A 23,585-nucleotide genomic window follows, 5' to 3' on the forward strand; every position below is an offset into this window, starting at 1 on the left:
AAAGGCATTTTAATTAATTATATGAAGAGAGCCTTGGTCCTCCTTTCTTTTTGATGACCAATTTACACCTTTTACCAAAGAGCACCTTCTATCTACCAAAATGTACTATTGTGTACCTTAGTAGCGCTTCCCTTCCTCCTCTTTCTACTTGTATTTATAACATTTGGATAATGAGCTTTTCAATAAAGCGTTTCACATTCTCTACTGGTTGAAATTAAGTGTAATTTGATTAAATACTATACCTATCCTGTGTTTATCAGATCAATGCAGGTTAAGGAAACTAGATGTTGAGATGAACTGGTTTTAGAGTATTTACATGATGCATAGGAAGTGTAGTGTTCTGTTTTTAAAATTATATTTCTGTATATATGAATTAACTAGTTAAGTCCTGTTTCTAGTCTATTAGTTACAATGTGTAACCATTGGTGTCCCAGGACCAAGATTGGTAAACACTGTTGAAGTGTATAATTGTAATATATACATGCAGACACAGTGTCATTCAAAGATTGGAATTTGATACTCCTAAAATAATCCCAAAGACATTCATACCTAAACTGCACCTTTATTTGCCAAGGTAGAGTACATGATCAGTGAATATATTAAATGTACAGGCTACAATGTGGGGATCTCATGCATGGTAATAACTACATGTATATACGACTTGCATCCTTGGCACAACATCATATTATATTCTACTCAGTCCATAGGCTTCATTAATGTAATTCAGGCTGTTTTGAAGTTGATACAACTGGCTATGATAGCTGAGGTTCATAGCTAGGTTTTGAACTAATATGTATACCAAACGTTTGGGTCCATACACAGATCGGCTAGATAGCTAGCTACACATCCATAGGCATACAGGCATTTTAAATCATCCTCTGCACAATAAGCAAGAATATAGCTAGCTACGTTATTTCATCTATCTGCATGGCAAATATCAGCAAGGCAAGCTTACAAAATTGTACATTCCATTTGCAGTAAATTCTTCAGCTAGCTAGGTTCTATACATCCACTGTTTCCCAAAACGACAGCCTGATTTGCTGGTTGTTTCAGGAGTCCCTAAAACAACCAGAAGGACAATTTCATACTCATGTCACAACACACATTAAGCTAGCCAGCTAACTGGCTAATGTCAGCTAGTGAGCTAGCTTGCTAAATCGCAATTTTCGTAAATGAACTTTATGATAAAAAATGCATAATCGTTTGTCTCTAACATTCCTGTCAACTGTACATGTTTTTCCATGGCTCGTTATGATGTTATAATCGCTTACATTTGCTTCCATCCTAGTATTTCTGTCCGTCATTTGATCCAGTTCAGTTCTGTGTAGGGGTACCCCTCTTTCCGAGTATTTCTGTCCGCCATCTATGATCCAGTTCAGTTCTGTGTAGGGGTACTCCTCTCTCTTAGTATTTCTGTCTGCCATCTTTGTTGAAGAAAGTCTAACAGTCACTAGTGCAGCAGCAGCCGCCCCGGTCCTAGTGCCGGCCGATAAAAAGTTTAAGATGCGATGGAACGGTTGACGAAAAAAATACATAACAGAAAAAATATATTGACTGATATTGATTTATTTAGGGTGGTCGAATGAATATTTTAGGCCTAGCGACGTCCCTGATTCCTACCCTTTAACTTTTTGTCTGAAAATTAAATATACATTTTACTCAACTGCGTTACCCACTCCAGTCAGCAGATGGCAGTATGAGACTTTAAGGCAATTCTGCTAGTGTGACGTATAATCTAGTGGACGGAACGCTTCTTTCAACAGCAGCAACACTTAGTCAGCCACCTCGGTAGCTTGCTAGCCAAAATAGCTAAACCAATCAGCTTCTTTAGACGCTTTAGTGTATATTAGCCACTGTGTTATGAACCCACTTCTGTCGTCTAGTTTATAATCCGATTTAATTTCATATTTACGGTGTTGTTGTTATTAGTCAGCTAGCGGGCTGGTTAAGTTAGCATTAGCCTAGCTAGCTAACGTATCCGACCATGAGGTCACTAAGCTACTCTCTACCTGCTAAAGAAGAGGGGGTCTGCTGGACGGAGAAAGAAGCTCTGGTGAAAGAGGAGGAGGAAGAGGAGGCTGTTACAATACAAAAACAAGTAGAGTGTGAGGCTGTTACAGTGAAAGAAGAGAAATGCGTTACAGTGAAGGAAGAGGAAGATGCGTTCAGAGTGAAAGAGGAGGATGCAGTATTTGGAGTGAAAGATGAGACGGGGGAGATGACTGTCACATCGAAAAAGGAGAACGAGGAAGAAGAGGAGGACACTGGATATCTGAGGCCGGTTTTCCAGGCTCATCTTAAGGCATCCAACGATGAACTTAGCCGTAAGATGGTTTTGAGAAACCTGGCCCTGATTAATACTAGTAAGTACTGTCTTAAATACAGAGGCACAAACTCGGCAGTTGTTGAACTGATGTGTGGTGTTAAAGGGGAAATATGCAATTGCTACATCCATATTTGGCCTTTAAGTTATTTATTTATAGCCATTGATTCTTGAAGAATATAACACTTACCTCATGAGCTTAGTTCAACTGTTGTACCCCATCAGAACCCCAAATAATATTTTTTTACTCCAAGGTTTAGAAACAATGTAAATCAACACTGTATAGCCTCAACATGGTTAAAACTATAAAGCTGTTATCATGGATGATCAGTCTTTGCCTCCATCGTTCTGTCTATGAATTTGAGAGTAGTTACATTTCTTCAGCCCTATCCATAATCTTATTTTACCAAAACAGTGGTGGAATGACAGCTTTGTTATTGTTTCAACTGCAGATTGATTGATGTGGCTTTTTTAAAGGGGAAACCTAGTTTTAAACAGCAACACGATGTCAACCCTGAGACTTGGTTTGGTAAACAGCTGAGGGATGGGGCTGGAGAAATGTAACCACTCTCAAATTCATAGAGAAAGCTATTGTATCAACCGTAACCCAAAACCTAGGGACCTCGTCAAGAAGTTCAGAGATCTTGGCATAACAGTTATAAGGTGTTGGCTTGACCGTCAGTGGACCCAGGTTTGAGTTCAGCTCAGGGCTACCCCCTGAATTCACTACACTATGAATACAAGGACTGACCATCCATGAGGTCATAATGATAGTTTAACCAGGTTTCTAGACTATATAGTATATTCTAGAATTCATCCATGATGTCATAAGGATAGTTTAACCAGGTTTCTTGGCTATATAGTATATTCTAGAATTGCCAGTGTAGATTTCCTGTGGGGGTCAAATTGTTAGAGCTGTTGATAAGTCATTGTATAATATTCAGCCAATTTATTTTCATGCCATTACATCAATACAGCCTAACCAGAAGATAGAGAACTCTTCCTGAACCACCTCCTCCTGCTGGCCTTTGTAAATTCTGACGTTGCTGGTAATAGGCTACACCAGCAGTCGGCAACATACATTATCTTACCATTTCTACTGATCTGGTGGCAGTTATGATTTTCATATACACATTTTTGTGGAACAGTTTCATTTAATTTATAATATTATCTCAAATCATTGTCTGATTAATCTACATTCTATCTAAATTAAAATAAAAAGTAACTTTTATTGCCATTGCCAGCTATGTAAAAAAAATAACCTACATAAAGCCAAATAAAACGTTAAAAATAAATAATAAAAACATTGCAAATAAGTATCCTATAAATCACATGGCCTGTCTACAACGAACTTGAAACATTGTATAAAATATTCTGGGCTCTGTTTCCCTCGCCAGTGAGTTCGGGACAGAGACAGCTGTAGGCTGTTTGTGAAAGGGATAAGAAGTAATCAGGTATTTTATGACATTTCCACTGCATCAGTGCATTACATTTTTCCCTTTCGTGCCGAGTGGTTATCGAAAGTGAGAGATGGAAATATTTTTCAAATACTTTGAGGAACTATTCTCATCTGTAATTGATTTTGAGTAGACTTTGTTTACTTGCGGTTTGAGGTGAAGAGAAATTTGCTTTGAGAAGCTCCTCGGCTCATTAGTGGTGGTGCGTTAAGACAATCAGAAATACTATCGGACATCCCCAAGTGGGCACATTTATAAGCCTACATTTGCGCGCAGGCCATGTACACAAGTCCTACTTCTATATGTGTAATTAGGTGTGCGTCCTTACTCAACATTGACAGGAGTGTTTCAAACGAAAGACAAAGAATAAATTGACAAAACTGACGCATCTTGTAGGGTCAGGTCTGGGTGGTCTGTCATGGGCCGTTTAATTTAGTATCCGTTTGGGTCAGCATGGGGAATGATTGTATTTCCTCATATGTTCCAACATATGTATGTTGTACCGAAGTTGACCGACTGAAAGGGAGTGTAACTTTATGACTATAATTAGTGTTCCCTGAAGGAAGGAAACGAGGTACAACACCTGTTTGGCCCCGCCCCTTCCTGGGTCGGTGAGGAGCGGTATTAAATTTAAGGAATAAATCCGAGCCTCGCGTTCATCACCTGTGGAAGGCAAGGCTTCCAGCGAGGCGCGGATTTAATAGTATGTTGTAACTAGTTTCCCTCCTTCAGGGAACAGTAGTTATAGTCATAACATGTGGAATTGATAGTATGTTGTACCTAGTTTCACTCCTTCAGGGAACAGTAGTTTATCGTCATAACGTTAAGCTTGTCATATGATGAACTTCAACTTAAATACTGGATCTTGCTGTGGGACAGTTTTTTGTATTCAGATCTCTGAAATCCTCTCTACCTATGTAACATTTAGTTTCTCTTTATATTACGCTGGGAAAACAGTTTTGATGGGCACAGAAATCCTAAATCATTTCAGAGTTTGCTAAATCCAATGGTTCCAACCGAGAGTCACCTTAACTTTATTGACAACACCCAAAGTGTACAGTCACATGTTCAACTATCATCAGCTGATCCAGGAAATCATTTTCTGAATGACGGTCAAATGACATGCAACAACAATCAAAGTACTTCTTCATTCATTACTCTGGTAAAGACAGTTATGCCATGCTCCACGTTGGATCCAACATCCCTAACAAATTGATGTTTATAATGTTTTATTGTCTGCTCGATTTACTGTAGGGTCTCGTTCGTCATGTTTGGACACAGAGATACTTAGCTCATAATGTGTTGAGAACTGTTCCTTGATGGATAGGCTATTGTACAACACACAGAGCTATTTTCCTTTATTCAGGAAAACACATTAAAGAGCAGCCTAGTGGGATTATTGACAAAATTATCTGGTGATGAAATGTCCTGACAAAGACATTTTAGTTTCCATGTTTCACCTGAAATGTTAAATGATTTATAGTCCTAGGTCTATGTTGTTGTTAGGTGAAGTTATGGGTCCTACAGTAGGTCTATGTTATTGTTAGGTGAGGAGGTTATGGGTCCTACAGTAGGTCTATGTTATTGTGAGGTGAAGGTATGGGTCCTACAGTAGGTCTATGTTATTGTTAGGTGCATCGCTCTCTGCGCTCTGTGGTTGCTAAAACGCAATTTGTTTACAGAAACTCCTCCATGCTAATGCGGAAACCACTAGTTATACCAATAACATAGACCTACTGTAGGACCCATAACTTCACCTAACAATAATATAGACCTTCAGAAAGGGGCCTATATTGGAGACCAAAAGTCGTCTGGCACACTGCTTTGGATTTCAACAACTTTAAAAACATATTTCTAGCCTACAATCGTTGATGTTACTACTAATGTGAAAACAAGACAATATTTGACTATTGTTGCTCACTTGCCTGTCTTAAGACAATTGTCAAATAAGTTCAACATTCATTACAGACATCATTGTTTGTACAACATCATGGCTACGCTATTGGCCTCACCTTTTACAGTGGATTTCTGCTATTGTGGCCCTTTAACCACCTGTCTGACGTTGTTGTTCACACAGGACAGAGACGTGACTATCGTGGATCCTGTGGGGGGCCTCAACAACCTCATGATGCTGAGAAGGTAGAGAAGAGTCTCTCCACGTCAAAACACCTCAAGAAACACCAGCAGAGACCCACAGGGAAGAAATCTCACTGCTGCTCTTACTGTGGGAAAGGTTGCAAATCTTCATCAGAACTTAAAATCCACCAGGGAACACACACAGGAGAGAAGCCTTATAGCTGTAATCTATGTGGGAAGAGTTATTTAAGATCAGATTCACTAAAAGTACACATGAGAATTCACACTGGAGAGAAACCTTATAGCTGTACTCAATGTGGGAAGAGTTTTACTCAGTCAAACACCCTGGTATCACACCAGAGAAAACACACAGGAGAGAAATATTATAGCTGTAATCAATGTGGGAAGAGTTTTACCACATCAAGCCATCTGATTCGACACCAGAGAACACACACAGGAGAGAAGCCTTATAGTTGTCATCAATGTGGGAAGAGTTTTACTCAGTCAAACACCCTGGTATCACACCAGAGAACACACACAGGAGAGAAGCCTCATAGTTGTAATCAATGTGGGAAGAGTTTTACTCAGTTAAGCACCCTGGTATCACACAAGAGAACACACACAGGAGAGAAACCGTATAGCTGTGCTCAATGTGGGAAGATTTTTACTACATCTAGTGATCTGACGGTACACCAGAGAACACACACAGGAGAGAAATCTTATAGCTGTGATCAGTGTGACAAGAGATACTCTGATAAAAGATCTCTGATCAAGCATCAGAAAATACATTCATGAAGGAGTTGTTTCATGACATCAATAAAATAATGTCACAATGTAGAATGTTTTAACATTGTAGTAGCAGTATTTTAATGTCACAGTGTAGAATGTTTTAACATTGTAGTAGGAGTATTTTAATGATGTCGCAATGAAGAATGTTTTAACATTGTAGGAGTATTTTAATGATGTCATAATGTAGAATGTTTTAACATTGTAGTAGGAGTATTTTAATGATGTCACAATGAAGAACCCTAAATGTTTGCCCCCTGTTCTATTGGTTTCGGCATTATATGGATATCAGTGGGAAAATCTTTGTACTTTGCGCCGTTCATCTTTCCCTCGATCTTGAATTGTCTGCTAGTCCCTGCCACTGAAAAACATCCCCACAGCATGATGCTGCCACCACCATGCTTCACCGTACAGATGGTGCCTTGTTTCCTCCATACGTGACGCTTGGCATTCAGGCCAAATAGTTACACTTTGGTTTCATCAGACCAGAGAATGTTGTTTCTCAAGGTCTGAGAGTCCTTTAGGTGCCTTTTGGCAAACAACAAGCAGGCTGTCATGTGCCTTTTACTGAGGAGTGGCTTCCGTCTGGCCACTCTACCATAAAGGTCTGATTGGTGGAGTGCTGCAGAGATGGTTGTCCTTATGGAAGATTCTTCCATTTACACCGAAGAACTCTGGAACTTTGTCAGAGTGACCATTGGGTTCTTGGTCACCTCCCAAGGCCCTTCTCCCAAATGTATGTAGTTCTGTCCTTGAGCTGTTCTTGTCTATTGATCTATATTATGTCATGTTTTGTGTGGACCTCAGGAAGAGTACCTGCTGCTTTTGCAACAGCTAATGGGGATCCTAATAAAATACCAAAATAACAAGATTGTTCAGTTTTGCCGGGTGGCCAACTCTAGGAAGAGTTTTGGTGGTTCCAAACTTTTTCCATTTAAGAATGATTGAGGCCACTGTGTTCTTGGGGACCTTCAATGCTGCAGACATTTTTTGTTACCATTCCCCAGATCTGTGCCTCAACATAATCCTGTCTCAGAGCTCTATGGACAATTCCTTTGACCTCATGGCTTGGTTTTCACTCTGACAACTATGGGACTTTAAAAAGACAGGTTGTGTGCCTTTCCAAATCATGTCCAATCAATTGAATTTACCACAGGTAGACTCCAATCAATTTGTAGAAACATCTCAAGGATGATTAATGGAAACAAGATGCACCTGAAAGCAATTTTTGAGGCTTGTAGCAAAGGGTTTGAACACTTAAGTAAATACATTTGCAAATGGTTTGTCATTATGGGGTGTTGTGTGTAGATCGATGAGTGGAATTTTTTTCCGAATGAGGCTGTAATGTAACAAAATGTTGAAAAAGTGAAGGGGTCTGAATACTTTATGAATGAACTGTATTCCGAATGAACTGTACACAGACGTGATACGTGGTATAGAAAAGTCCAATCTTAGGAGAGTACATGGGAGGCCCTATACTGTGTGTCTGCAGGTGTCTATCATGTCTACAGAGAAACCTAGATTAAAATACTTAGATTTGTGTGTATTGGGAATATGTTGTGAAATTGTTAGATATTAGTTGTTAGATATTACTGCACTGTCAGAGCTAGAAACACAAGCATTTTGCTACACCCGCAATAACATCTACTAAACACGTGTATGTGACCAATAAAATGTGATTTTGATTTGAAATAAACGTCCTATTTATCAAAGGTGCTTTTGGCTGGGGTCAAAATGACTCCAAAGGATTTGAATTTGTTAAAAGTCCATATTGATACAGAAACACTTAACCATGATTTTGGTTTATTAAGAAAAAGTTGATTGACAAAGTCATGAAAAATGTAATAAGCCACATTTTGGCTATGATAAAAGATATGCCTCTGGGGTCAAAATTATCCATGTCAGAAGTATGGTTCAATGCAAATATTTAGTGGGTGTAAAGTTTGTTTTTGATTAGTGTTTAATGAGTGAGAATTTATCAACACATGCTTCTCTTTGAACGACTTAATATAATATTAAGCTTTTGTGAAATAAATTAAAAATACACGTTTGGTTCCTCCACTGCGTTGCCCACTCCAGTCAGCAGATGTGGATGTGCGTCTTTTAGGTCAGGCGATGCTGCCAGTGTAACGTATAATCTAGTGGACGGGACGCTCTTTCAACAACAACAGCTAGTCAGACACCTCGGTAGCTTTCTAGCAAACATAGCTACAACATTCACGCTCTTCCAAATCATGTCCAATCAATTGAATTTACCACAGGAGGACTCCGAACAATTTGTAGATACATCTCAAGGATGATTAATGGAAACAGGATGCACCTGAAAGCAAATTTGAGTCTCATAGCAAAGGGTCTGAATACTTATGTAAATAAGGTATTTCTGTTTTTTACTTGTTTTCACTTTTTCATTATTGTGTGAAGATTAATGAGGATTCTATTTTTTTTAATCCATTTTAAAATAAAGCTGTAACGTAACAAAATGTGGAAAAGGGGAAGGGGTCTGAATTTTCTGAATGAACTATGTTTAATAAATAAAAAAAAATGTAACCTTTATTTATTTCACAATCACAGCCGGTTGTGACACAGCCTGGACTTGAACCGGGGGGTCTGTATTGACGCCTCAAGCACTGAGATGCAGTGTCCACTGCGCCACTCAGGAGCCTCAAAATCATGTTCTGGTGCTGTTCCCACCTAAAATAAATCTTGGTCAACCAAGAGTCGTCTGTTCATTCTACCAATTGATTGGTTGAAATGTTGTATGTATTTTTCCATATATATACACACTCCATTTGTTTTAATAAAATCAACTATATGTACTGAACTGGTCTGATGCTTTAAGCATGCTGTTTGATTAAATAATTAAGACACATGCTGTTAGATTAAATAATTAAGACACACAAATGACTTGAGGCAGCCAGAGATCAAGATAACCTAACCAGAAAAGAGAGAAATTCTGCCTTTATGCTCCTGAAGTTTCCGGTAATGGGCTACACCAGCGGTCGGCAACCTTTTCCATTTGGAGTGCCAAGTTATCTTACCATTTCTACCGATCTGCGTGCCAGTTATGATTTTCATATGCACATTTTCGTGGAACAGTTTCATTTAATTTATAATAGTATCTCAAGATCATTGTCTGTGATTAATCTACGTTCTATCTAAATCTAAATGAAAATTATTCAAATCTAAAAGTAACTTTTATTGCCATTGCCAACTATGTAAAAATAGCCTACATAAAGCCAACAAATAAAAACATTGCAGCCTGCAGGTAGAAAATATCCTATAAATCACATTTGCTGCACATGGCTTGTCTACAACGAACTTGAAACATTGTATCAACAATCAACTGGGTCGGCCCAAAACTCCTGATAGCAAGTTGGCGACATTGTATAAAATATTCTGGGCCCTCAGAGTTTCCAGCCAGTGAGTTTGGGACAGACACAGTTGTCGGGAGGTGACCAAAAAACTGATGTTCACTGTGACAGAGCTCCAAAGTTCCTCTGTGGAGATGGGAGAACCTTCCAGAAGGACAGCCATCTCTGCAGCACTCCACCAATCAGACCTTTATGATAGAGTGGCCAGATGGAAACCACTCCTCAGTAAAAGGCACATGACAGCCTGCTGGGAGTTTGACAAAAGGCACCTTAAGGACTCTAAAACCATGAGAAACAAAATTATCTGGCTTGATGAAACCAAGATTGAACTCTTTGGCCTGAATGCCAAGCATCACGTCTGGAGGAAACCTGGCACCATCCCTACGGTGAAGTATGGTGGTGGCAGCATCATGCTGTGGGGATGTTTTTCAGCAGCAGGGACTGGGAGACTAGTCAGGATCGAGGGAAATATTAACGGAGCAAAGTGCAGAGAGATCCTTGATGAAAGACCTGCTCCAAAGTGCTCAGGACCTCAGACTGGGGCAAAGGTTCACCGCCCAACAGGACAACGACCTTAAGCACACAGCCAAGACAATGCAAGACTGGCTTCAGGACAAGTCTCTGAATGTCCTTGAGTGACCCAGCAAGAGCCCGGACTTGAGCCCGATCTAACATCTCTGGAGAGACCTGAAAATAGCTGTGCAGTGATGTTCCCCATTCAACCTGACAGACCTAGAGAGGATCTGCAGAGAAGGATGGGAGAAACTCCCCAAATGCAGGTGTGCCAACTAAATTAAATTTAACGTAACAAAATGTGGAAAAAGTCAAGGGGTCTGAATACTTTCCGAATGCACTGTATACAGCAACACCTCCCTCATAATCATTCCTGTAGATGTTATATCCCTGTATTGCTACTGCTGTATCAAAGGAATTATCTCAGTGAGTTTCAGAGATGAACAGTGCATTCCAAATTCAATAGGCAGGCAAGTAAACAAAAACGTGTTCAAATAAAAACTATTCCAGAAAATGTCAAAGAGTATATAACGCCCGTCCAAGAGACAGTCGACCAATCACGTTCACATTGTCAAAGCTAATTCTCACGAAATCCTGTTTTAAAGTCAGGGTATGAGTCGAGAAACACGCCTATTTACCTCGAAAGTATGTAATGTCATGATTGCAAAGCTATACGATATTACAGAGAACAAGTTAATTATCTCACATCTCTGAAAATATTTGTAATGTTGTGCTTCTTGTTCACAGAGGGTAATTCATGCCAATGTTCTTTTCTTTAAGCTGTTAATACGAATTGAAAGGAGTTTCCAATATCCTCATTTCTTAAAGTATTTCTGGCGGTAGCAAGTGAGTGATACACAAGCTAGGTCTATTTGAAACATTGCCATCCCATGGAAGCATTTACCAGCCACCAGGTTCAGAAGCTTAAAACCACATAAAAAAAATTATTTATTATTTAAAACACAATTCTATTTTTGCTGAAAATTAAGATATAAATTATTCAAACTGAACATAATTCATGCTGGTTATTATTTTAGGCTATTTTAGTTTGAGTCAAAGATAGTTTTGGAATAGTTTTCATTTTTTAAACAGGTTTGTTGTTTTATTTCAGTTTACTAAACCGTTTTCCCCTAATTACTTTGTCTATAGGAGGAGGTTTCCCCTATCAACCAGTCATAGGTACTGGCGACAAAGCGCCTTGTAACCTAGCTGGGAATGGAACCCTTCTGTGGTAACAGACAGGGGCGATTTGTAATCAAATCAAATTCCCAGGAATGGGGTTCATATGAACCACAGAGACTGTGTGTGGGATAATAACATGGCCGTGTCCAAACCTGCTTGTTCCATCGACTCCGCTACCAACCACCAATCTCCACCAGGGCCCTTAACCTGTATCACTAGACACCTCATAGTGAGCTACAGGTAGGACTCAGCAATGAATCCCAATAATGAGACACCTCTGGGGAGGGGTGTCAGCAACATTAAAAAAAAAATATATATATATAGTGTTTTATGAAAAAACTGTTTTTTACAAATCCGTCAAGACACCAACTTAGACTTCCCCGTGAAATGCTTTACTTACAAGCCCTTAACCAACAGTGCAGTTCAAGAAGAAGAAAACGTTTACCAAGTAGACTCAAATAAAAAGTAATAATAGAAAGAAACACAATGAGAATAACAATAACGAGGCTTTATACAGTGGGCATCGGTACCGAGTCAGTGTGCGGGGATACAGGCTTGTTGAGGTAATCTGTACATGAAGGTGGGGGCGTAGTGACTATGCATAGGTAACAAACAACCAGCGAGTAGTAGCGTACACAAAAGGGAGGGGGGTGGGGGGGTCAATGTAAATTGTCCGGTGGTGATTTTATGAATTGTTCAGCAGTCTTATGGCTTGGGGGTAGAAGCTGTTGAGGAGGCTTTTGGTCCTAGACTTGGCGCTCCGGTACCGCTTGTCGTGCGGTAGCAGAGAAAACAGTCTAGAACTTGGGTGACTGGAGTCTCTAACGATTTTATGGGCTTTCCTCTGACACCGCCTATTATATAGGTCCTGGATGGCAGGAAGCTTGGCCACAGTGATGTACTGGGCCGTTCGTACTACCCTCTGTAGTGCCTTACGGTCAGATGCCGAGCAGTTGCCATACCAGGCAGTGATGCAACCGGTCATGATACTCTCGATGGTGGAGCTGTATTACCTTTTGAAGATCTGGGGACCCATGCCAAATCTTTTCAGACTCCTGAGGGGGAAAATGTCTTGTTGTGCCCTCTTCATGACTGTCTTGGTATATACCCACGTGGGTGATTGAAAGATGAACTCCACACTCCAGTCCAATTGGTGGTGGTAATGCACCTTACATTTGGTTGCCAACCTCCATATAAAGTCCAAAGAAGAAAAAGAAGCCTGAAGGAAGGAGAAATGACGAGAAACTCATTTGTTTTACCGTTTGGGGTGTCGCGACTGGTTACCTATTTTGATGTGATATGAAAGTATTGTGTGAAATTATTTTGATGTGATATTTAAGTATTGTGTGAAATTTTGTTGATGTGATATGAAAGTACAGCGATTTATGTTTCTAGAAATGTATCGCAATTGAGAATCGATTCACATTTAGGTGGAATATTTGACTATTTTAGCTGCCAGAGCCAGTCTACCTCTGAAAATAACATACAGTCCTTGGACCTTGAGGAGTAACAGGGGCAGCAATCAGCAATAGAAACAATAGCGAAGCGTACTCCCTGCCCATTTCGGTAAAAAGCTGAGGGATGGGGCTGGAGAAATGCAACCATGCATGCTATTCTATATTCTAGAAGTAAGGTCAGGGAGCGTGCCAGCTTGCCTGAACCGCCCCTTTCGAGCAAAAGGTATAATTGATGGGTTATGAATTAACAGGTATAAATGATGGGCTATGAACTAACAGGTATAAATGATGGGCTATGAACTAACAGGTATAAATGATTGGTTATGAATTAACAGGTATAAATGATTGGTTATGAATGAACAGATATAAATGATGGGTTATGAATTAACACATCCCCTGCGAGCCCAGGCATTTCAATACATTCAGGATTTCTTACGGTCCATGTGCAATGTATATGGTTATCTCTCTCTCTCCCTCCATCTCTTATATAACAAGCAGCCATGTTGTCATTCCACTAGGGACCTGTTTTCAGCATATGGTTACTTCTCTCTCTCCCTCCATCTCTTCTTTAACAAGCAGCCATGTTGTTGTCATTCCACTAGGGACGGTGAACCTTTGCCCCAGTCTCCAGTCAATAATCAGTGCACTGGAATTATCCCTCAACACCCTTTACACATGTACTGTACTGGAATTATCCCTCTACACATGTACTGCACTGGAATAATTCCTCTACACCCTTTACACCTGTACTGTACTGGCATTATCCCTCTGCACCTTTTACACATGTACTGCACTGGAATTATCCCTCTACACATGTGCTGCACTGGAATTATCCCTCTACACCCTTTACACATGTACTGTAATGATCCCTCTACACATGTACTGTACTGGAATTATCCCTCTACAGCCTTTACACACGTACTGCACTGGAATTATCCCTCTACACATGTACTGTACTGTAATTATCCCTCTACAGCCTTTACACATGTACTGCACTGGAATTATCACATTGGCTGGCAGAAACATGCAGTTTTTTTATTGGGCCATCAAAACTGTCTCAGTGATTTGTGTGATTGGTTACATTTCAGTCACATGTGCATAAGGGAGAGGGGGTGTCTGATGTCTGCAGGTCAATGCAACTGAGAAATATGATCCTTGTAATTATTCTCTGTGAATATCAGTAGTGATAATGATTGTGAAATATTTAGTTCATTTCATGAGAGCAACATAATAATTAATAATTTCTGAACAACCATTTTTTATTTAATGTCTATTAAGAATATCTTATCAACTTTATTTCACTTGGTGATGATTCATTGTAGAGAACATAACATGACAATACATGACATCTACAGTGGCAAGAAAAAGTATGTGAACCCTTTGGAATGACCTGGATTTCTGCATAAATTGGTCAACAAATTTGATAATAAATAATAACAAATTATTGTATTTTTCTTGTCTATATTGAATACATAATTTAAACATTCATAGTGTAGGTTGGAAAAAGTATGTGAACCCCTAGGCTAATGACTTCTAAAAAAGCTAATTGGAGTCAGGAGTCAGCTAATCTGGAGACCAATGAGACGAGATTGGAGATGTTGGTTAGAGCTGCCCTGTCCTATAATAAAGACTCACAAAAGTTTGCTATTCACAAGAAGCATTGCCTGATGTGAACCATGCCTCGAACAAAATAGATCTCAGAAGACCTAAGATTAAGAATTGTTGACTTGCATAAAGCTGGAAAGGGTTACAAAAGTATCTCTAAAAGCCTTGATGTTCATCAGTCCACGGTAAGACAAATTGTCTATAAATGGATTAAGTTCAGCGCTGTTGCTACTCTCCCTAGGAGTGGCCGTCCAGCAAAGACGACAGCAAGAGCACAGTGCAGAATGCTCAATGAGGTTAAGAATCCTAGAACGTCAGCTAAAGACTTACAGAAATCTCTGGAACATGATAACATCTCTGTTGATGAGTATGCAATACGTAAAACACTCAACAAGAATGGGTGTTCATGGGAGGACACCACAGAAGAAACCACTGCTGTCCAAAAAAAAACATTGCTGCATGTCTGAAGTTTGCAAAAGTGCACCTGGATGTTCCACAGCGCTACTGGCAAAATATTATGTGGATACATTAAACTAAAGTTGAGTTGTTTGGAAGGAAAACACACCACTATGTGTGGAGAAAAAAAAGCACAGACACCAACATCAAAACCCCATCCCAACTGTAAAGTATGGTGGAGGGAGCATCGTGGTTACGGGCTGCTTTTCTGCCTCAGTGCCTGGACAGCTTGCTATCATCGACGGAAAAATGAATTCCCAAGTTTTTCAAGACATTTTGCTGGGGAATGTTAGGCTATCTGTCCTCCAATTGAAGCTCAAGTTGGGTGATGCAACAGGACAATGACCCAAAACACAGAAGTAAATTAACAACAGAATGGCTTAAACGGAAGAAAAAACGCCTTCTGGAGTGGCCCAGCCAGAGTCTTGACCTCAATCCGATTGAGATGCTGTGGCATAACCTCAAGAGAGCAGTTCACACCAGACATCCCAAGAATATTGCTGAACTGAAGCAGTTTTGTAAAGAGGAATGTCCAAAATTACTCCTGACCGTTGTGCAGGTCTGATCCGCAACTATAGAAAACGTTTGGTGTGGGTTATTGCTGCCAAAGGAGGGTCAACCAGTTATTAAATCCAAGGGTTCACATACTTTTTCCACACTGCACTGCGAATGATTACAAGGTGTGTTCAATAAAGACATGAAAACATATTGTCTGTCTGTTTATTAGTTTAAGCAGACTGTGTTTGTCTATTGTTGTGACCTAGATGAAGATCACATTTTATGACCAATTTATGCAGAAACCAGATATTTCCAAAGGGTTCACATACTTTTTCTTGACACTAAGTAGCTGAATATGGATTAACAGTCTAACAGTTTGAAGGGCACAACTCATGTCATTCTGGTTGAACAGTGAGAGACTAGTTAAAACTTCTTGACGCACGGATCCCTTTAGCGGGATCATTTTAAACAACAACCACTGAATTGCAGAGCGCCAAATACAAAAGAAATTGCTAAAAATATTTAGAATCATGAAATCACAAGTGCAATATAGCAAAACACAGCTTAGCTTGTTGTTAATCCACCTGACGTGTCAGATTTAGAAAATATGCTTTACAGCGAAAGCAATCCAAGCGTTTGTGTGAGTTTATCGATCACTACACAAAACATTAAGAACACCTAGCAGCCATGTAGATTGGTCACGAACGCCAGAAAAGCAAGAAAATGAATCACTTACCTTTGATGATCTTCGGATGTTTGCACTCACGAGACTCCCAGTTACACAATAAATGTTCCTTTAGTTCGATAAAGATTTTTTATATAAAAAAAACTCAATTTGTTTGGCGCGTTATGTTCAGTATTCCACAGCCTTAGGCAGGTCATCAAGGCTTGACGAATAGTATCCGTAAAGTTCGTAGAAACATGTCAAATGTTTTTAATAATCCATCCTTAGGTTGTTTTTAACATCAATAATCGATAATATTTAAACCGGACTGTAAACTATTCAATACTGGAGAGAAATAAAATGTTGAGCAACGAGTGTCGCGCGCATCAACTAATGGAGGGACATCCGTGTATCCACTGACGCGTTTTGATAAATCTCGCTCATTTTTTAAAATAAAAGCTTGAAACTATGTCTAAAGACTGTTCACACCCCGAGGAAGCCACAGGAAAGGGAATCTGGTTGATATCCCTTTAAATGGATGAAAGGCAGGCAATGGAACAGTGATTTTTCAAAATAAGGGTCACTTCCTGGTTGGTTTTCGCCTGCAAAATCAGTTCTGTTATACTCACAGACAATATTTTGACAGTTTGGAAACTTTAGAGTGTTTTCTATCCTACTCTGTCAATTATATGCATATTCTAGCATCTGGACCTGAGAAATAGGCAGCTTACAATGGGAACGTTATTTTTCCAAACATAAAAATTCTGCCCCCTAGCTTCAAGAGGTTTTAATTATGGACTAACAGTTTGCCAGTTTGAAGGGCACAACTCATGTTATTCTGGTTAACTTCTCTTGGGTAGGGGGCAGCATTTGGAATTTTGGATGAAAAGCATGCCCAAATTAAACTGACAGCTACTCATCCCCAGAATATAAGATACGCATATTATTAGTAGATTTGGATAGAAAACACTCTGAAGTTTCTAAAACTGTTTGAATCATGTCTGTGAGTATAACAGAACTTATTTAGCAGGCGAAACCCTGAGGACAAACCATTCCGATTTTTTTTGTTTTGAGGTCATTCTCTTTTCAATGAGCATTCATTGGGAAACCAGATTTCTAAGGGACCTTCTTGCAGTTCCTACCGCTTCCACTGGATGTCAACAGTCTTTAGAAATTGGTTGAGGTTATTCCTTTGTGTAATTAAGAAGTACGGCCATCTTGAAGGAGGGTCACTCGAAGTGTCCTGTTTGTTAGAAGCGCGTGACCAGAAAGCTAGCTACAGTTGGTTTTATTCCTGTATTGAACACAGATCATCCCATCTTCAATTTTATCGATTATTTACGTAAAAAAATACCTAAAGTTGTAGTACAAAAGTAGTTTGACATTTTTTGGCAAAGTTTACAGGTAACCTTTGAGATATTTTGTAGTCACGTTTCACAATTTGGAACCAGTGTTTTTCTGGATCAAACGCGCCAAATAAATTGACATTTTGGATATATATCGACGGAATTAATCAAACAAAAGGACCATTTGTGATGTTTATGGGACATATTGGAATGCCAACAACAGAAGCTCGTCAAAGGTAAGGCATGAATTATATTTTTATTTCTGCGTTTTGTTTCGCGCCTGCTTTGTTTACAATGGTGCTATCCTCAGATAATAGCATCGTTTGCCTTCGCCGAAAAGCCTATTTGAATTCTGACATGTTGGCTGGATTCACAACCAGTGTAGCTTTAATTTGGTATCTTTCAGGTGTGATTTAATGAAAGTTAAGATTTTTATAGTAATTTTTATAGTAATTAATTTGAATTTGGCGATCTGCATTTTCTCTGGCTTTTGCCAAGTGAGACAGTAGCGTCCTGCATAAACTCAGATTTTTGGATATAAATATGAACTTTACCGAACAAAACATGCATGTATTGTGCAACATGAAGTCCTATGAGTGTCATCTGATGAAGATCATCAAAGGTTAGTGATTAATTTTATCTCTATTTCTGCTTTTTGTTACTCCTCTCTTTGGCTGGAAAAATGGCTGTCTTTTTCTGTGACTTGGCTCTAACCTAACATAATCGTTTGCTGTGCTTTCGTCGTAAATTCTTTTTGAAATCGGACACTTTGGCTGGATTTACAACAAGTGTATCTTTAAAATGGTGTAAAATACTTGTATGTTTGAGGAATTTAAATCATGGGATTTCTGTTGTTTTGAATTTGGCGCCCTGCAGTTTCACTGGCTGTTGACGAGGTGGGACGCTACCGTCCCACATACCCTAGTGAGGTTAAACAGTAAGAGACTAGTTGAGTTTCATATTGGGGCTAAATGGCTAACGTAATGATGCATTAAGCCATGTATAATAATATATATATACAGTACCAGTAAAACACACCTCATTTAAAGGTTTTTATTTTTACTATTTTCTACATTGTAGAGTAATATTGAAGACATCAAAACTATGAAATAACACAATAATGGAATCCTGAAGAAACCAAAAAAGTGTTAAACAAATCAAAAAATATCTTCAAAGTAGCCACCCTTTGCCTTGATGACAACTTTTCACACTACTGGCAATCTGTCAAATAAATCAAGAGATAAAAACAAATTACAGTCAGAGCAGTGGTAAGAAGGTTTGTCTCCTTTGTGTGTTCTCTGGTGTCTATTCAGGCTGCTTGACTGAGTAAAACTCTTCCCACAAACATCACAGCTACAGTGGGGAGAACAAGTATTTGATACAGTGCCGATTTTGCAGGTTTTCCTACTTGCAAAGCATGTAGAGGTCTGTAATTTGTATCATAGGTACACTTCAACTGTGAGAGACGGAATCTAAAACAAAAATCTAGAAAATCACATTGTATAATTTTTAAGTAATTAATTTGCATTTTATTGCATGACATAAGTATTTGATACATCAGAAAAGCTGAACTTAATAGTTGGTACAGAAACCTTTGTTTGCAATTACAGAGATCATACGTTTCCTGTAGTTCTTGAGCAGGTTTGCACACATTGCAGCAGGGATTTTGGCCCACTCCTCCATACAGACCTTCTCCAGATCCTTCAGGTTTCGGGGCTGTCGCTGGGCAATACGGACTTTCAGCTCCCTCCAAAGATTCTCTATTGGGTTCAGGTCTGGAGACTGGCTAGGCCACTCCAGGACCTTGAGATGCTTCTTACGGAGCCACTCCTTAGTTACCCTGGCTGTGTGTTTCGGGTCGTTGTCATGCTGGAAGACCCAGCCACAACCCATCTTCAATGCTCTTACTGAGGGAAGGAGGTTGTTGGCCAAGATCTCGGGATACATAGCCCCATCCATCCTCCCCTCAATACGGTGCAGTCGTCCTGCCCCCTTTGCAGAAAAGCATCCCCAAAGAATGATGTTTCCACCTCCCTGTTTCATAGTTAGGATGGTGTTCTTGGGGTAGTACTCATCCTTCTTCGTCCTCCAAACACGGCGAGTGGAGTTTAGACCAAAAAGCTCTATTTTTGTCTCACCTTCTCCCATTCCTCCTCTGGATCATCCAACTGTCTCTCACAGTTGAAGTGTACCTATGATACAAATTACAGACCTCTACATGCTTTGTAAGTAGGAAAACCTGCAAAACCGGCAGTGTATCAAATACTTGTTCTCCCCACTGTATAAGGCTTCTCTTCTGTGTGTGTTCTCTGGTGTAATACCAGGTTACATGACTGAGTAAAACTCTTCCCACATACATCACAGCTATAAGGCTTCTCTCCTGTGTGTGTTCTCTGGTGCTCTTTAAGGTGTTCTCTCCGAGAAAAGTTTTTCCCACATTGCTCACAGCTATATGGCTGCTCTCCTGTGTGTGTTCTTTGGTGTGATACCAGGTTGCTTGACTGAGTAAAACTCTTGCCACACTGATCACAGCTGTAAGGCTGCTCTCCTGTGTGTGTTCTCTGGTGTGATACCAGGTTACATGACTGAGTAAAACTCTTCCCACATACATCACAGCTATAAGGCTTCTCTCCTGTGTGTGTTCTCTGGTGCTCTTTAAGGTGTCCTCTCCGAGAAAAGTTTTTCCCACATTGCTCACAGCTATATGGCTGCTCTCCTGTGTGTGTTCTTTGGTGTGATACCAGGTAGCTTGACTGAGTAAAACTCTTGCCACACTGATCACAGCTATAAGAATTCTCTCCTGTGTGTGTTCTCTGGTGCTCTTTAAGGCGTTCTCCCAGAGAAAAGTTTTTCCCACATTGCTCACAGCTATATGGCTGCTCTCCTGTGTGTGTTCTTTGGTGTGATACCAGGTTGCTTGACTGAGTAAAATTCTTGCCACACTGATCACAGCTATATGGCTGCTCTCCTGTGTGTGTTCTCTGGTGTGTTACCAGGTTACTTGACTGAGTAAAACTCTTGCCACACTGATCACAGCTATAAGGCTTCTCTCTTGTGTGTGTTCTCTGGTGTGTTTTCAGATTACTTGAATTAGTAAAACTCTTCCCACATTGATTACAGCTATAAGGTTTCTCTCCTGTGTGTACTCGCTGGTGTATTTTTAGTTTTGATGAAGATTTGCAATGTTTCCCACAGTCAGAGCAGCAGTGAGGTTTCTTCCCTGTGGGTCTCTGATGGTGTTTCTTGAGGTGTCCTGATGTGGAGAGACTCTTCTCTGCCTCGTCAGCTTCATGATGTTGTTGAGGCCCCCCAGAGGATCCACGATAGTCCCGTCTCTCTCCTGTGTGAACAACAAAGTCAGACAGATGGTTAAAGGCCCACAACAGCGGAAATCCATTGTACAAGGTGATGCCAACAGCGTAGCCATGATGTTACATTTACATTTTTACATTTTAGTCATTTAGCATACGCTCTTATCCAGAGCGACTTACAGTAGAGTGCATACATTTTATGACATTTTTTTTAATACATATTACATATTACATTTTACATACTGAGACAAGGATATCCCTACCGGCCAAACCCTCCCTAACCCGGACGACGCTATGCCAATTGTGCGTCGCCCCACGGATCTCCCGGTTGCGGCAGGCTGCGACAGAGCCTGGGCGCGAACCCAGAGACTCTGGTGGCGCAGCTAGCAGTGCCCTAGACCACTGCGCCACCCGGGAGATGTTGTACAACAATTGTCGTCTGTAATGAATGTAATGATTATTTGACATTTGTCTTCAAATTAGCAAGAAGAGTCATATTTTGTCTTGTTTTCACATTAGTAGTAACATCTAAGATTGTAGACTAAATGTCTTCTAAGTCTTGTTTTAGATTGATTTTGGTCCACCAGCCAGTGTGGCAGGCAGAGGAAAGAATATACCAGCCACTGATTTTTTACCAGGCCAAAATTTTTTTTGACATGACTGATTACACCAAAAATCACAACAGCAAGAAAACGAATGAGCATGCTTGGCAACGTTTGTAAAACAAGAAATGTAAGTATGAAGTAATGTGGTATATTGCTCCATGTAATTGCATTTGTGACCTGAGTCTTTTAACCAATGTGTTAAAATAATACATTTAGATACAATAGTAATGATGAACAGTTGTACAAGTGAACATCAAGAATCAACAAAGTGCCTGTCCTGCCAGATAAAATGCTTACTAATTATTATAGTTCAGGGCTCTGCGCTGACAAGTTTATGTACTGAACATAAATATAAACGCAACATGGAAAGTGTTGGTCCCATGTTTCATGCGGGATCGTCTGAGGAGAGGGTGCAGAGGAGTATTTCTGTCTGTAATAATGCCCTTTTGTGGGGAAAAACTCAGTCCGATTGGCTGGGCCTGGCTCCCCAACACACCTGCCCAGTCTTGAAATCCATAGATTAGTGCCTAATGAATTTATTTAAATTGACCTCTATAAACTGTAACTCGGTAAAATGTTTGAAATTGTTGCATGTTGCATAATATTGTTCAGTATAGTTAGGAGCTGGGCAATTCCACAGTAACGGAATTACACCATACTGTTTTTTTACTTTAACATGTATGCACAAAAACCATTGCTGCTTTAAAACCACGTTTGTGTACATCAGTTCAACAACTCTGCAGTTGGTGCCCCCGTTGTTAAATATTAGTATTTACTGGTGTTAATCTGACCTTCCGTCTCCTCCTCCTCTCCTTCCTCCTTCACTTCAAAAACTGCATTCTCCTCTTTCTCTTTCTCTTTCTCTTCTTTTACTGAAACATCCTCCTCTTTCACTCTGAACGCGTCTTCCTCTTCTTTCACTGTAACGTCTTTCTCTTCTTCTTTCACTGTAACAGCCTCACCCTCTAATTCTATTTTTACGGTGACATCATCTTCCTTCTCCTCTTTCACGACAACCTTCAGACCCAGAGCTTCTTTCTCCGTCCAGCAGACCACCTCTTCTTCAGCAGGAGGGGTGAAGTGTAGGGAGCTCATGTTCGGGGATATTAGCTCGCTAGCTACCTATCATTAGCGACTAGATTAGTGCTAATTTAACCAGCCAGCTACTATAGCTGACTAATAAAAACAACGTAAATATGAAATAGGTTAAAAAGTAGATACGACAGACGTGTGTCTAAAACACAGCAGCTAATATAGACCGAAAGCGTATAAATAGCTGGAATCTTTCTGCTATGTTGGCTAGCAAGCTACCGAGGTGGTCGACTAGCTGTTTATGAAGAACCGTCCACTAGATTATACGTCACGCTAGCAGCATCGCCTGAAAGAAGCACATCGCCGTCTGCCGTCTGGAGTGGGAAACGCAGTTGAGGATCATATTTTATTTTCAGATCAAGTTAATTTTAAATGTATTTAATGAACTTTTTTTTTTACTTTAGTTTACAGCGCATTCGGAAAGTATTCAGACACCTTGACTTATTCCACATTTTGTTACGTTACAGCCTTATTCTTAAATGGATTAAATAGAAAATGTTCCTCATCAATCTACACACAATACCCCATAATGACAAATTGAAAGCAGGTTTTTCGAAATTGTCGGAAAATTATTACAAATAAAAAACAGAAATACCTTATTTACATAAGTATTCAGACCCTTTGCTATGAGACATATTACGGACATATTCAATCTCTCCCTATCCCAGTCTACTGTCCCCACATGCTTCAAGATGTCCACCATTGTTCCTGTACACAAGATTTATTTTTATTTAACCTTTATTTAACTAGGCAAGTCAGTTAAGTACAAATTCTTATTTACAATGACGGCCTACCCCGACCAAACCAGGAGATGCAGTGCCTTAGATCGTTGCGCCACTCAGG

The 23,585-nt window shown here is 39.8% G+C and overlaps 2 protein-coding genes across 2 annotated transcripts; one reads left to right on the forward strand and one right to left on the reverse strand.

Moving 5' to 3' along the window:
* The first annotated feature begins 1,727 nt into the window (after window positions 1-1,727).
* Window positions 1,728-9,458, forward strand: LOC129821456 (gastrula zinc finger protein XlCGF17.1-like). Its single transcript, XM_055879137.1, has 2 exons — window positions 1,728-2,363; window positions 5,858-9,458. The coding sequence occupies exons 1-2, from the start codon at window positions 1,985-1,987 to the stop codon at window positions 6,649-6,651; spliced, it is 1,173 nt and encodes a 390-aa protein (XP_055735112.1). The 5' UTR covers window positions 1,728-1,984; the 3' UTR covers window positions 6,652-9,458.
* A 9,314-nt stretch (window positions 9,459-18,772) lies between these two features.
* On the reverse strand, window positions 18,773-22,988 carry LOC129821452 (zinc finger protein 180-like). Its single transcript, XM_055879132.1, has 2 exons — window positions 22,442-22,988; window positions 18,773-21,074 (listed from the first exon to the last, which is right to left on the reverse strand). Exons 1-2 carry the CDS (start codon window positions 22,743-22,745, stop codon window positions 19,993-19,995), a joined length of 1,386 nt encoding a protein of 461 aa, XP_055735107.1. The 5' UTR covers window positions 22,746-22,988; the 3' UTR covers window positions 18,773-19,992.
* Between the last annotated feature and the right edge of the window lie 597 nt (window positions 22,989-23,585).

Source organism: Salvelinus fontinalis, chromosome 23, assembly GCF_029448725.1.
Source record: "Salvelinus fontinalis isolate EN_2023a chromosome 23, ASM2944872v1, whole genome shotgun sequence".
In the NCBI taxonomy this organism is placed as follows: Eukaryota; Metazoa; Chordata; class Actinopteri; order Salmoniformes; family Salmonidae; genus Salvelinus; species Salvelinus fontinalis.

Coding starts and splice junctions, on each gene's coding strand:
- LOC129821452 (XM_055879132.1), bottom strand. CDS start 22,745: ATGAGCTCCCTACACTTCACCCCTCCTGCTGAAGAAGAGGTGGTCTGC. Junction 21,075..22,441: donor AGAGGAGGAGGAGACGGAAG/GTCAGATTAACA, acceptor TTGTTCACACAG/GAGAGAGACGGGACTATCGT.
- LOC129821456 (XM_055879137.1), top strand. CDS start 1,985: ATGAGGTCACTAAGCTACTCTCTACCTGCTAAAGAAGAGGGGGTCTGC. Junction 2,364..5,857: donor CCTGGCCCTGATTAATACTA/GTAAGTACTGTC, acceptor TTGTTCACACAG/GACAGAGACGTGACTATCGT.